The sequence below is a fragment of the Myotis davidii genome, unplaced genomic scaffold, assembly GCF_000327345.1.
Source record: "Myotis davidii unplaced genomic scaffold, ASM32734v1 scaffold332, whole genome shotgun sequence".
NCBI classification, from domain to species: Eukaryota; Metazoa; Chordata; class Mammalia; order Chiroptera; family Vespertilionidae; genus Myotis; species Myotis davidii.
This window is the reverse complement of record NW_006285779.1, coordinates 2,701,148-2,715,918: the sequence shown is the minus strand read 5'-3', so window position 1 is coordinate 2,715,918 and position 14,771 is coordinate 2,701,148. Positions and strand designations below refer to the sequence as shown.

The window sequence follows — 14,771 nt, the reverse complement described above, 5'->3', positions numbered from 1 at the left end:
CATGCGAACTCATTTTTTTTGGTTGATTTTTCTTTGTTAAATGGCTTTTAAATATATGAAATAAAGATAACAATATGTTCTTTGTCTACTATGGTTTCAAATATCAAAAAATTTCTATATGTGACACGGCACCAGAGTTAAGTTAGGGTTTTTCAAAATGCTGACACGCGTGTCATAGGTTCGCCATCACTGGCCTATGCTAAAGTTGGTTCATTATACATTGTTTCACGTAGAGTCACAGAACTTATTGAGGGCATTGAGTGAGGCCTTATTGTAATGTGTCTGAAAAGCTACTTAGTGTGGTCTGGGAAGGTCTCTCTGAGGAAGTGACAGCCAGATATGAACTGAATGGGAAGGATTTGGTCTACAAAGATCTCAGTGGGTCCCAGACAGAGGATTGACAAGTGCAAAGGCACAAGGTGTCAGGAGTGGTTAGATCAGTGGTTCTCAACCTGTGGGTCGCGACCACTTTGGGGTCAAACGACCCTTTCACAAGGGTCGCCTAAGACCATCAGAAAACACATATTGAATATATAATTACATATTGTTTTTGTGATTAATCACTATGCTTTAATTATGTTCAATTTGTAACAATGAAAATACATCCTGCATATCAGATATTTACATTGTGATTCATAACAGTAGCAAAATTACAGTTATGAAGTAGCAATGAAAATAATTTTATGGTTGGGGGTCACCACAACATGAGGAACTGTATTAAAGGGTCGCGGCGTTAGCAAGGTTGAGAACCACTGGGTTAGATGAAGCTGGAAACGTTGATGAGGGCTCTGGAGAGCAGGGCAGGGTTTGGATTTTATTCTCAGTTCAAAGAGAAGCTATTGGAAGGGTTTTAAGCAGAGGGTGATATGGTCTGATTTGTTTTTAAGAGGTGGCTCTGGCTGCTGTATGGAGAATGGATTGTAGGGAGGCTGTGGCAGAGGCGATAGAGACTTGGACCAGGGTGGTGCTAGGAGGCTGGAAAGAAGTATTTGGGGTTGGGATGTGTTTTGGAGTTGGGTGGAGGTGAAGGATTGGCTGTTGGGGAGTGCTAAAGTCAACCAAGGAATCTAGGAAGACTTTGAGGCTTTTGGCCCATTGGGTGGATGGCAGAAAGGGAGGAGCAAGTTGGGGTAGAAATCAATGGTTGTGTATGTGTGGCATCTGAGATGTGGCACTGTGGACTTGAGAGGAGCACAGGGCCGACTGTTCTTTCTGCACGCTCTCGTCGTAGGTCATGATCTCTTCCAGCAGTCCCCACTGACCCCTGTGGGGAGGGCCCAACCCTGGCCAGAACCCCCGGCCCCACCCCCGGTTCAGGCCCCTACACTCCGCCAGGGCTGCTTCTACCTGCTGGTGCTGGTGCCCATCACCTGTGCTCTGCTGCAACTGTTCACCTGGTCCAAGTTCACGCTGCATGGGAGACGCCTGCGCATGGTCAAAGCCCAACGCCAGAATCTGTCACAAGTCCAAACCCTTGACATTAAGACAGTGTGAGAGGTGCAACAAGGCCACTCTGATGAGGACACTGCCCACAGCTCTGGGCAGGAGCCACTTTTGCCAGCCTGGTGTCCTGCTCCCCTGCCTTCCTTGGGTGCAGCCTCGAGATCAAAGGGCAGAACGGGAGCTCCTGGGTCGGAGCCAGGAGCGTCATTGGGTCTGAGATCGTGCTTGGCTACCTGGCCCGGCTTGGGCAAGAGCTGGGCCGAATTTGCTCAGGGACCTGCTTGCCCCTATGGGCAGGAGTAAGAAAAGGACCAAGAAGGGAAGGGAATGCCCTGTGGTCACATGGGGTTGCCACAGGGCACAGAGGCCTAGCCCCCTGCCTGGGGCTGGGGCTTCATGTGCGCTCAGGAACCACTTTTGATACTGCCTTTCGTCCAGTCGGGGTGCTGACTGGGAGTCCCACCCACTCCGCCCCTCCACCCTTCCAGTGGTGTCTGCCATCTCTGCTGCAGTTGTGCCTGAAGGAGCATGCCCCCGTTGCTGCAGGGCTCCTCCACGCCCACCTGGCCTCCTAAGAGTTCAGCTCATCAAACGGATTAAAGTCTTTCTGTTCCCATTCCTGAGGTCTGTGCTGTGTGGGCGTGGTGGGGTTGGGGAATATGACTCATTTAATAGGAAAAGCACTCAAGAGCACTTTTCCAAAGTGAGTGGAGTGGCCACCCACGTCAGATTCACAGGCAACAGGGAGAACCTGTGGACTGGCAACTGCATGGGCACTTGGGATGCAGGCGTAGCCCCAGGGCACTTCCATGTACCACGGCTGGACACGCGATCAGAGAGGAGCGGCTCCTCGTAGGCCAGAGCCCACAACCTTGGAGACACCAGAGAGCTTTCAAAAATGGTGATAGGTCTGAGTTCTGTTTCCCAAGGTTCTGCTTTCATGGGTCTGGGGTTTTGGAAAGCTCTGTGGTGATTTTACCTGTGTTCTGGGCCTTGGCAGCCCTGGCCTCTGCTTAGATGCCAGTAACAGCACCGCCTTCACCCCACCCCACCCCACCCCCGCCCATTATGATAACCAAATATTTCCAGGCATTGGCAAATGTATATGGAGGGCAAAACTGACCTGATTAAGAACCACTGCTCTAGGCCAGTGGTCGGCAAACTCATTAGTCAACAGAGCCAAATATCAACAGTACAACAAATGAAATTTCTTTTGAGAGCCAAATTTTTTAAACTTAAACTATATAGGTAGGTACATTGTTATTAACTTAATTAGGGTCCTCCTAAGGCTTAGGAAGAGCCACACTCAAGGGGCCAAAGAGCCGCATGTGGCCCGTGAGCTGCAGTTGCCGACCACGGCTCTAGGCCAATGGTTTGTTGAGGGCCTCATAGTGCCTAAGAATGCAGGCTGTAGGGCTACATAGCCTGGGTTCAAATCCTAGCTTTGGGAAATGACGTGATCTCTCTATGGCTCTATTTCCTCATCTGTAAAGTGGATGATAAAAATATACTATATAGGTTGTTGGATCAAATGGGTTAACATTTGTAAAGTGAAGGGCAATTTTCCCCCAAGTATTTAGAATTAAAATGGAGAACTGATTACTCAGAATATCTGAACATGGGCCTCAGGAACCGCATTTTAATAAGCTCTTGAGCTTCTTACACACACGGACGTTTTGAGAGTCTCTGACTTAGGATGTCAGATGCTGCTCCCCTCATTTGGGTGGAGTCTCACCCACGGGCTTGACAGGCTGGCACTTGGGCTAAAGCTGGTCAAGTTTGGCTGGGGCAACAGTGCCCTCTAGAGGACGATGAGGCCTCAGATTCGGGGGACCTGGGCTCCTCCCACTTCCCTCCCAGCACTGACTAGACAGAGGCCAGCTGACGTGTCTATTGGAAGGACTTTATTTAAGTACACTGGGCCCCACCAGGCAACGTGGTTTGTGCAAGGCTGTGTGAAGGACAGGCTTGGGCTAAAAGAAGGGAGGTGAACTGGTTAAGCACACTGCAGTCCGCGGGCCGCAACATCGCTTTCACACACACCTGCTGCTGTGGCCCACACCTAGAAGGGCCTTTCATCGTTGGATGGCATGGGAAGACTGCCTGAATCTGGGATTGGGGCAGATCTTGGTGTCAAGTGAGGGTGCCGGTGAACATGGGCCAGACCCAGCTTTGTACCATCGGGCTGAAGGGCCTGTGGACCACTGCTAGGCCAGCCCAGTCCAGTGCCTGGCCCCACTGGACCAGAGATGAGCCTGAGCCCACCAGTTCCTGGCACCTGGGTCTGGCCTCCTCCCTCCCTAACTACTCATGTCCAAAGTCAAGAATGGCACAATATCAGCCCAGAGGGGACCTTCTCATCTCTACAACCTAGCCCCTCAGGTCAGCTAGAGTGGGAAAAGGCAACTTGGTTCATTGCGGCTTTCTCCAATCCTAAGGGCGCTAGATCCCCCCAACACCCCTCCTTTGCTAGGGCCTCTGCCAAGGAGTGATTCTACCACCTGTTTCAGAAAAATCCAACCAGCAACCAGCCTGTGGATTCCAGGGCAGTGAGCAAGTGGGAGGGGGAGAAAGGCTGTGGGAGTGACTTTGAGTGCAACCTCAGATCCCAAATGGCCTCAGCCTATGGATACTGTCAGTTCACCCTTAGCAGGGAGTGGTGGGGCCCTGGAGGCCATGCTAAGCTTAGATGCTGTAAACATTAGTGTGAACAGGGTGACTGGTGGGCAGGAGGCAATAAGCTCCCTCTCTCCAGTTCCCATACTGAACAAACAAATAAATAACATTGTTTGAAGATGGCATTGCCCAAGGATGGATGAAAAGTAAGTAATGGCCTGGAGCCAACAGGCTCCTTAAGCTCTCCCAAGATCCCCTGGATGGGGCTTGGGATTGGAATTTTAACTCTGCCGCCAATCAAAAGTAGCACTACTCCTGCCCTCCTCAAATGCCCAGTGTGGTCCTGGCCCCCAGGTGAAGTTAAGAGCATCCTGCCCTCTCCTTTCCAGCCTCCCAACCCAAACTGCAATCAAAACCAGATAGAACTCAACCCCAGTTCCGGTCCTCAATTCATGATCGAGAGGCATCAAGAACAGAATGATGAACAAGGAAGGCAGCAGCTGCCTTGGGCCTCAGGGCACCCTGGGGAAGGGGTGGTGGTGGGGTTTAACCAGCTTAGGGCGGGCAGCAGCAAGGTCTCCCTGGGGTTAGATCTACCGCCCTCTGTGTCCCTATGGTAGGTAGTAAACGTAGTCCCACACAGCCAGACAAAGGCCCAGTAGACGAAGGAATGGGGCCCTCTGCCAGCATTCTTTCCTGTCAGGGACCAGTTAGTGGTCAACCCCAGGCCTCAGGCCATCACCATCGTGGGTAGTTCATCGTCCTTTCTGGGCCCTGGGATCCCTGGGCCACACGGCATTCGCATAGGTGCACATACTTGTACCCACACATCCACACACACACATACACACACACAGCAGTTCCTCGCAAACACTCCGACTCAAGAAAGCGAGTTTTAAAGTGGAGTTAACTTCAGAGAAAGATGAAGATGATGTCCCAGCATTAGAAGGTTTTCCTGTGGATGGATCGGGCACCGTCTTCCTCGTATTCCTTCTTGGAGACCCACATCTTCTTAAAGGTGTCCAGGGAGGCGAGGATAGAGCCCCTGCAGTAGAGGGAATCAAAGGAACACTGTGAGAAAAGAGCGTGGGTATTTGCTTCCTATTCCACTCTTATTCCCTGAACTACTCACCCGATCCATGTGGAATACAGTCTCTCCTGAGGAGCAGATATCTGCAAGGGGAATAGAAAGAGAAATCTGAGACATTCACCCTCCCCTTTCACTTTTCCTTCCAACTCTCTTCTTTATGGCTAATGCTCACACCCAAGGCAGTGGATGCATTTCACACAACAGACCGAGTGGACCTGCTGGACCCTGGGTCTCTCGCACCCTAAGTACAATTCCCAGAAAGGCTGGGACTATCTGGGGGCAAGATGCCATTGCAGGAACCACACTCCTTCACTTAGAACCCCTCCTTTCTCAGGCAGGCTAGCTCCCCTCGGCAGTCACTAAGATGTTGGACTGTCACAGGGGAGTAGCAAAAGTCAATCTCCTATCAATGGCAGTTTCCCTGGAAGACCACACGGGGGCCTTCAGCCTAGCGCCCGGCGTCATCTGGGTATTAGAACTGCCCCCCTTTGAGAGGATGGAGAGTGAGAACGGGCCCTCCACTCTGGCAGACCTCAGAGTCAGTGTGGAAGTGGGAGCATCTGGCAGTACCTGTGGAGCCCTGGCTGCCTGAAAAGCTTGGGCAGAGCTGGAAAGGGGGCCACACCATATGGCACTATGGACCCTTGGAAGCCCAGTTCCACCCAGCCCTAGCCTGCACCATGGTCCTACCCTGATCTTCACATCTTTCGGAGCCAGTTTCTTCACTTCACTCAGTAGCCTGTCACCAAAACCTGAATGGGCAAGAAAGGAGAATCTCAAGTCAATTCTCTGGGCATCTGGGCCCAGCAGGATCTGGAAGCTTTCTGGGGAAGGGCCCCGAGAGCAAAGACCAACCTTTGAACAGGGTGGAGCCTCCTGAGAGGACAATGTTAGAGAAAAGCGTGCGCCTCAGGTCCATGTCCGACTTCTGGATGGCAAACACCAGCACCTCGTGGATGCCTTCACTCTCCTCGCCGATCAGGTCTGGCCTGAACAGAAGCTCAGGTGCCCGGAATCGGGAAGGACCAATCTGCAGGGTGGAGGGCCAGCTTCAGAGGTGGAACGGGGGCCGAGGTCTCTGGGAAGGGGGATGGAAGAGGCCCCTGTGTCCACCTCTTAGTAACCAGGTGGCTACGAAGTCCAGGCTTAGGAAAGACCTCAGATGTCAAGGTCTCAAGGAACAAAGATAGGGTTCTTGGGAACAAACAGGGAACAAAAGGAAACAGGGCTCCCAGGAAACGAGAGAGAGGAAGCTCCTCTGTTTAATCCTAGTTCTGGCATTATCCAGCCAAGAGACCTTTGGCATTAATACATGGACTCATTCACTCATAAAAACTTCTTCCAATCAATGGAGGTCTGGGGAGAGGCAACCCAGCCTATGCCGTGCTGACGTAGTTACGGACAGCACCAACCACCCTATTCCTGAGCCATCCGGACGCAGGAAAATGCCTCTGGTGCCTCCTCTCCGCACAAGAGAAGCCAGGTCCCTGGCACACATCGCTGGGCAGGCGATGGTGCTGCTCACGAACTCACTGCCCCAGGAGGGCTGACAGACGGGCACACCTGACTCCGCCTCCCCATGAGGAGTTCTGTACAGGCCTAGAGCTCTGGGGGCCTGAGGACACAAGTTCGGTCGCCTACCTCAATGGTGCTGCCATCGGGCAGGTAGTACTGAGCCTTCTCCGTCTCTAGTGTCTCATCCTTCTGGGGGTTGATGGACAGGTAGCAGGCTCTCTGCAGAACCAAGCACGAGTCAGGCAGGCAGGAAACCTGGCACCCACCTGGTCCAAGTCCCGGAAGACTGGCACGCTGCTGCAGAATCTGCCATCGCAGCGATTGCCCTAACGGTCGTGAGAGCTGCTGCCTACAGCAGGAGCAGGGGATTTCGTTGGCATCCACCAGGTGGCATTTAGGATATGAGTGCCCACCTAGTCCACCTTCCTGGTGGGCAAGTGTGGAAACGTGGTTCCCTGGATCTGGGTCTGAGAACACAGCCTACTCTTAGTCCAGACTCAGGCATCTTTCTTCTACTGCTCATCTGCTTCTGGGTGCCACTACCCAGCTCAGAGGTTACCCTACTGCCACAGGTGCCGGAGGACTCAGTTTACTTAAAAGATAAATGTATTCTGAATTCCACCAAGGATGGAAAGAACATGTAATTTGTACATAAGGTCTGAAAAACATAATGATCACCCAACTTAAGATATAGAAGCAGCTCCCTTTCCCCTACAAAATGGTAGCTCTTTGGGAAGGTGAGTGTGTCAGGGGGCCCAGCTGGAGGTCCCACAGCTGACCCAGAACCCTAGGACGGGAGCTTCACCTCTTCACTCCAGGTCCCGAGGTCCCGGATGCTCCGTTCCCATCCCCTAGCCCATCCCTGGGCCCACGGGGCAACACTCACTTCTTTTATGGCCTTGACAATCTCAAACTCTGAGGAGGAGTGGAAATCATAGCCCTCCTTACGCAGGTAGAGGCGAAGGAAGCGAGAGACGTCTCGGCCAGCGATGTCGATGCGCATGATTGAGTGAGGCATGGCAAAGCCCTCATAAATGGGCACAGCATGGGTGACACCATCCCCAGAATCCAGCACCACTCCTGTGGTCCTGCCTGTGGCATAACTGAAGCAGAGTGGGCAAACCGTCACTCACGCCTGCCTCCTCACTCTGGGCAAAAACTTACTTCTTTTAAAGTTCAATGCCAGCTGAACTAAAGCGGGGGCCTGCCTTTCTCCAGGGCCCTGACACTGGACTGAGGACTAAGGATGCCCGAGCACTGAAACAAGTCCTGAGAGACCTGAATGAGGAGCTGAGCCTCCCCAAGCTCCCTGCCCACGCCCAGAGGAGCAGGCCTTCAGCCGGTTCATGGACCCAGCCTGAGGGGCAGACTGTACTCTACGCAAGAGGAAAAACCTCAGATGCCCACAGGGCTAGGCAGGGAAAGTACATGAGTAAAGGAAAATAAGAATATTTTCACTTCCACACAAACTAGCTTTTCTCCCACATAATTCTCTAGGTCTGTCCTTAGTTTTTTCCTCTTTTGGTAGAGACAGGACACAGACATATACGTCTGTGGTATGAGGGGGTGGGGACCTCACTACGTTTCATAATTAGCAACTGACACTCTGCCTTGGTGTTGGGAGGACAAGGAATGGAGTGAACAGGGTGAAGTCAAGCTGGCGAACTCTAAAATGGCAGCCTATTTTAGCTGGTATTTAGCCCATAGGATGCCAAAGGAACTGCTTTCCCCTCGGGGCCAGGCTCGCCAGCCAGGCTGCTACTCACAGGCTGAGCACAGCTTGCATGGAGATGAAAAGGGCTGGCACGTTGAAGGTCTCAAAGAAAACTTCAGCAGCTCGTTCTCGGTTTTTCCGTGGGTTTAACGGCGCCTCTGTCAGGAGCACAGGATGCTGGTGAAAAATGCCCAGACAGCAATCAGGGTGAGGCCAGATGCCCACCCCTCATTAGTGCTGGAGGAGAAGCCCGTGTGTGGCTGGCCAGGGGACCTTCGTTGGTCTCTCTCCAAAAAAAAAAAGACAAGCTGGCCTATCACTTACCCCTGCCCAAGTCAGATCCTCAACTTTCCATAATCATGCCCCTTTCAAGTCTCATTCTGACCTCACCTCCACCCCTTTACTCCTCTTCTTTTCTTCCATGATTCTTACATCCCTGTATCTACTATATGTATATCTCCAGTTGTCAAGAAGAGTTTGCTAATAAGCTATTGGAATTATAATGATAAACATAGTTTAAATTTTTTTCAAAACAGAAAGGTAAATTTTAAAATTGAATGTACTTTAAAAAAATCAGAACATATCTCTCCCCGGGAAATTCTGGTCCACCTAGTGTGCACATTCCTTGGTATTTCTGAGTGGAGAGTTACTCCTTAGAAGTTAGAGTATGTGCTCTGAAATCTGAAAGATGTGGGTTTGAATCCCAGCTTCATTTTATTCATTGGGTGATCTTGGAAACACTACTTGGCTTTTCTGAACTTGTTCTCCTGTTTGTAAACTAGAGAATACTACCCACATCTCATAGGAATGGGGTAAAGATGAAATGCAAACATGTCTAAACAGCACAAGGTCTGATGCCTGGTACATAATTAAGACTCAAATACTCTTGGCAGCTATTGTCATCGTCCTCGTCTCTGGGGTAGGGGTCCTGACGAGCTCTGCACTCTCTGCAGGGCTGCCCCGCATAAAGAACTCTCACCTCCTCTGAGAAAGTCTGCAGCTGGTCCTTAGAATAGACATATTGCCAGATGCGCTCCATGTCATTCCAGTCCTTGACAATGCCATGTTCCATGGGATACCGGATGGAGAGCAGCCCTCGGTGCTCCTGGGGACAGAGAGCAGGACTTACAGCAGCAGCCAGTTTCAGCTGAGCTGGCCAGTGAACCCTGCGAGTTCCACCCCACAGTCCTCACCGAGGGCTAAGGGTGGGAACCCATTCATTCTCCAAATCTCCAACTGTACAGCTGCAGAATGCTCTCACTGCCCAGTCAGCGGGCAAATTAGAGGGCTTCTGCATTTCCATGGACCCCTGGGTGTCCTCAGGGCAAGTGACAGGAGACACCCTCTTCATTGCCTGATCCCAGGATATAATCTCCTGGCCCTCACCTCTGGGCCTCAGCACTGGGAGCCAAGGCTGGCAACTACGATTCTGTTGTTCTGCTTCTAGAGGTTGCCTGAGGGCTCTGCCAAACTGTTAATGAATTCATCCCCAGGGTACCCCAGCCAGGATCTACGCCCAATCCCTTTTGCCAAAAAATCACCATGCCAGTCATTTTGATCATTGGCAAGATAGTGACAGAATCCGAAAGGAAGGCAGAAGCTCTGTTTCCTAGACTGCTCTCTGTTTCACAAATTAGGGTTTTCTTTCCAAAACCAGAAGCTGCTCCTGGAAGAAAGAAATGGATGAGGCCTAGGATAAGAGAACTGAAGGGGAGATTTTAAGAGGAAATCGCTCCTTTTACTCATCGCTATGTCCCTCTGCTGGGACACTGTCCATGTGGGAACTAAAGAAGGTCCTCTGTTAGCTTGAGGAGTGGGAATTACCTCAGCTTTGGGGCCAATGAAGATGTCACCTTCGAGGGCTCCTGCCATGACACGAACGTGCTTGGGTCTGCCCACACTACAAAAGAAAGTGGGGAGGACCATCACTTTTCATTTCACAACACATGACAGAACACAGGAAGGATGTAGAGAGGCACAGACTTAGGAGGAAATATACTCAGTGCTACTGTGATTATCTTTAAGGAGGGAAGTTACAGTTGATTTTGATTTTCTTATTTCTCCTTTATGCATTTCCCATAATTTCTACAATGAACACGTATTAAGTTATGTGTGTATTATTTTTATATTATAAGTTATTAAAACAAATTTTAGAGGATTCTATACCTCTAGTTCTTCTCCTTCCCCAATGTATGTGGAGACCAAGAGAGACAAGAAAACAATTTCTAAATTAATGGTTAACTCAAAAGACTTGAGTCTCTTTAGCCCTCTGCCCAGGCCTTCTACTCAATAAAACTATGCTGTTATAACTATGACTGATGGCCTTCTTTCTTTTCTTTTAATCCTTACCCACGGAAACGTTTTTATTGATTTTTAGAGAAAAAGGGAGGGAGAGAGAGAAACACTGATGTTAGAGAGAGACACTGATTAGTTGCCTCCAGTACACGCCCTGACCAGGGATCAAACCCTCGACCTTTTGATGTCGACACTCCAACCAGCTGAACCACCCGGCTAGGGCAGATGGCTTTTTTCTTTTTCTCCAGCTTTAAGCCCTTCCCCAGGCGCCCGTGCCCTTCTCTTGCCTGCAGTCTCTCTGCTTTAGGAGGAAAGTCCTGAGAACTCATTCTCACTAAGGTTGGAGGTATGGTTTCATGGTTAACCCCATCCTGGGTGCTAGGAGAATTTTAGAAAAAGGGCTCCAAGAAGAGGGAGTCACCCAATAAATGAGTTACTGATGAGAACATTTTTGGCATCAGATAAAAATCTGCCGGTGCCTCTCAGATTGTACTGTGTAGGCTGTTTCCTTAGCTTCCTCCAAAAGCCAGCTCCTGTCCTTTGCTTGAGCACCAAGACTGACCTGAATGCCAGATCCCTTCTCCCTAAAAGATGGAGGGCTGAGCCTGTAACAAAGCTGACAACCTTCTCAAGCTTCTGACTACGTTACAGAATGACTTACTAGTTTGGAAAACAGTATTTGGGGATCTGATCACCAGCAAAACCAGCTTTAATCACACCGGATCCCTGCGGAAAAAGGAGAAAGAAAAGTCAGAAGTATCACAAAAACAAGAGACTTATATCATACAACATGTATATGGTCCTATTTTTATTTTAAAAAGTGAGAGACCTTAGGGTTGTATATGATATATCAATTATATAAGCATTTGTACAGTGAGTGCATGCCAAAGGGAAGGAAGTGGGACTGGAGAGGGTGAGAACTTCCACTGTATACTCAGAGTATCAATTGATTTTTCTGTACTCTTTGACTTTTCTACACTGAACATGTTTTACTTTTGGCATTAAAATAATGTTAATAGCTTTTTGGTGGCTGAGAAGCTGGGAGATCCCGGTGGGCTGAGAATGCCAGATTTCACTGTCCTCCCCAGGCTTCAACTGTCCCCTAAAGGTCCTCAATAAAATGGTTTGATCCCCCCAAAAACCGCCCCCCCCAAATATTAATAACAGGGAGAAAAAGAGAAAATGTGAGGAGAGAAGAGGAAAGTAGCTAGAAGCACCAAAGCAGCCAAGTTCAGGAACACAACCAAGGTGGGAAGAGTGTGTGACTCTCAGGCATGCCACCACCAGATGTCGGAACTCTCCCTGCCCCCGGTGTGTGTGTGACAGACACCACCATGAAGCACACACTGTCTGCTTCTTACTGCGGGGCAGACATTGCGTTGTAGGGGTTTGTGGTTATTGTTGTGTTTTTACTCTGCTTTGTTTTACTCACTCGTAGGTCTCCTGATGATAAGGAGCCCTAAAGCATTGTCTGAGAAGAGAAGAGACCCAGCATTACAATCCTGCTGCTCCAATCCTGGGTACGTTGGGTGGGGTGCCCAGAAAGAACCCAACTTCTCCCACCAGCATCTCTGGGCGCAACCAAAGTAAACACTGATTCTATACACACAGATAGTAACTCCACGCAGGGCAGCTGTCGAAGCTTGATATTGCTTGCAGATATAACCTGTTCTCTTCCTTTTCAGCTCTCCTACCACCACAGCTGATACCTTTGCCCTTCCAGCCCAACACAGTTTGCAGCTAGTTGGGGGCAAACCTTTTCCTGCTGCCTGTCAGCAGGGGCTACTACTCCTGGGATGGAGTGTGGTATTTCCAGAACCCACACAGCAAGCAGTAAACATATCAGGAGACACTAAATAGGTTGTCTGCACCAAAGACTTCCCAGCACCATCCCTGGTCCCCTCCCTGTCTCTTATTTGTGCTCTTCCAAGAGGGAAGGGGCTGAGATGGGCCATCCTTGTGCCTGACTCTGGCAACACAGGGAGTAAGTAAGAAGTGGTTGAAGGACAGGGAAAGCAGTAAGTTGAGCAGAGCAAGCCAGTTCTCTAAGACAACAAGAACCTCTGCCAATAGAAAAGAGCGAAAACAGGAGATAAGTGCAAACCCATTGGCCTGGGCAGAACAGCAAGAAGCCTGGAAAAGGTGCAGCTATACACTGAGCTGCAGACTGGGAAGAAGGAAGAACTATCCTCCTGCAAACACAGGGCTCTGGGACAGCGGCATGGATAGTGAGAACAGTGCTGTACAAGACAACTCCAGAAGCGTGTTAGTTCAAGCTTCCTATAAATTGCTCACTGCCTTCATCTGGGTGTGGTGATGCCAACAGACTCATAGATCTCCTGGCACAGGCTGAAAAAAGAAGAGTAAAGATGAGACCTGTACTTCAGACTCTAAATATTTTCCTGGATATTTGATTTTACATTTACTAACAAAAGGACTAGAGTCTAAGTCCGTAATCGGCAAACTGCGGCTCGTGAGCCACATGCGACTCTTTGGCCCCTTGAGTGTGGCTCTTCCACAAAATACCATGTGCGGGCGCGCATGTACAGTGCGATTGAAACTTCGTGGCCCATGCGCAGAAGTCAGTATTTTGTGGAAGAGCCACACTCACGGGGCCAAAGAGCCGTATGTGGCTCTCGAGCTGCAGTTTGCCGACCACTGGTCTAAGTGACAAGGCAGAGTAAGATGATAGGTTCATTTCTTCCTCTCTGTCCTTCCTAGCAAGACTATAACAGGCCCAGTTCAAATACCACTGCCTTCCTCCTGAAGAACAGTCCCTAGGTGGAATTAATTATGCTCCTATTATCTCACAAAATCACCATTACCTGTACCACTAGGTAGATGCATTTCATTCTGCTCTCATATTTGACTTTATGGTTTCCATTTTTGTCTCTTTTCAGCCTAAGTTCCTCGAGGTCAGAGACTTTATATGTCAGCAGTAGCTGGCATTTGCAGGGTACTCAAATAGATGCTGGTTGACTAAAATGAAAATCAACCTCAAATGGATTGGCAGATGATGTCTAATAATTGGAACCTGAATGAGCAGCTGGAATGCCAGAAGCCCCAGGCCCAGGTGGCGCAGAAAAGACCAAGGCAGTGTTGGGAATGATGTACAAGACCCAGGAACCAGACCCAGCTTGTCCCTGCAGCCCCATGAGCTGGCCTGCCAGGCCTCAGGCGTGTGAAGATGGGTGGGGCTGAGGGAGATGGTTTCCTCCTTCTGTGTTGCCAGAGCTAGGCACCAGGATGTCTCATTTCTCTATTCTGCTCAAGCCATACCATGAGATCATATAAGAAGGTAATCAATTTCTTTAACAGTATTTATAACTAGGAACTGTGTACTTGGCAAATGGGCTGCCACTCTATTATTCACTGTGGCAAAACCAAGTAAATGAATGCCTTGCAGAGACTTCTTGAAAACGTAGTCTCATTAAATATTGGATTTTTGAGGACTCAAATCTGCTGCAGCCACTGCTGACCATTCATTCTCCTGCTGCTGCAGACAAAGAGCAAATCCCTCTCCCAGTACCTGCTGGCTATAGGCCTTATGGCTTGGGTGACCTTTATTCTAAGCTCTCCTGATTATTCTGGACATGCTGAAAAGAAAGCTAATTGTCTCCCATTTTACAAGTGGGAAAAGGATGCTAAGAGATGGAGCCTCAGATTCTAAGATATTGGTGGCCCATTTTGGGCCCAAAGACATATTATGTTTGGCCCACAAAGTACTTAAAAAAACACACAACTTTATTGAGATAAAATTCAATTTACCCATTTAAGGTGTATAAGTCAGTGGTTCTTATTATATTCACAGAGTTAAGCAATCATTACCACAATCTAATTTTAGAACTTTTTTCATTATCCCCCAAAGAAACTCTGTATCCATTAGCAATCACTCTCCATTCTATCCCTCTTCTCTCACTCCTAGTCCTGGTCAACCACTAATCTACTTTCTGTATCTATAGACCACAAACTACTTTTACATTAACTTCTGACAGTTAAAAACTGGAAACTCATACGACATTAAAAATTTCCAATTTCTTTTGAAAAATCTGATCTGGCAACACTGGGTCTGCATTCATGCAAATATGGCAAATGTCA

The 14,771-nt window shown here is 49.3% G+C and overlaps 2 protein-coding genes across 4 annotated transcripts in view; one reads left to right on the top strand and one right to left on the bottom strand.

Moving 5' to 3' along the window:
* The window catches only part of MFSD13A (major facilitator superfamily domain containing 13A), a 12,380-nt gene extending 10,318 nt beyond the window's left edge, over window positions 1–2,062 (top strand). For all 3 annotated transcript variants that reach the window (XM_006756475.2, XM_015559303.1, XM_015559304.1), the window contains one exon: window positions 1,232–2,062. In XM_006756475.2, coding sequence (XP_006756538.1) covers window positions 1,232–1,494 — 263 coding nt within the window. In that variant the 3' untranslated portion in view covers window positions 1,495–2,062. The remainder of the gene's footprint in view (window positions 1–1,231) is intronic.
* Window positions 2,063–3,325: 1,263 nt separating this feature from the next.
* The window catches only part of ACTR1A (ARP1 actin-related protein 1 homolog A, centractin alpha (yeast)), a 13,617-nt gene continuing 2,171 nt past the window's right edge, over window positions 3,326–14,771 (bottom strand). Inside the window, exons 2-11 of the mRNA XM_006756474.2 lie at window positions 11,335–11,399; window positions 10,203–10,278; window positions 9,358–9,483; window positions 8,431–8,555; window positions 7,551–7,767; window positions 6,791–6,883; window positions 6,005–6,179; window positions 5,840–5,901; window positions 5,192–5,232; window positions 3,326–5,104 (exon numbers count right to left, since the gene is read on the bottom strand). Of these exons, the coding sequence (XP_006756537.1) occupies window positions 5,002–5,104; window positions 5,192–5,232; window positions 5,840–5,901; window positions 6,005–6,179; window positions 6,791–6,883; window positions 7,551–7,767; window positions 8,431–8,555; window positions 9,358–9,483; window positions 10,203–10,278; window positions 11,335–11,399 (1,083 nt within the window). The 3' untranslated portion in view covers window positions 3,326–5,001. The remainder of the gene's footprint in view (window positions 5,105–5,191; window positions 5,233–5,839; window positions 5,902–6,004; window positions 6,180–6,790; window positions 6,884–7,550; window positions 7,768–8,430; window positions 8,556–9,357; window positions 9,484–10,202; window positions 10,279–11,334; window positions 11,400–14,771) is intronic.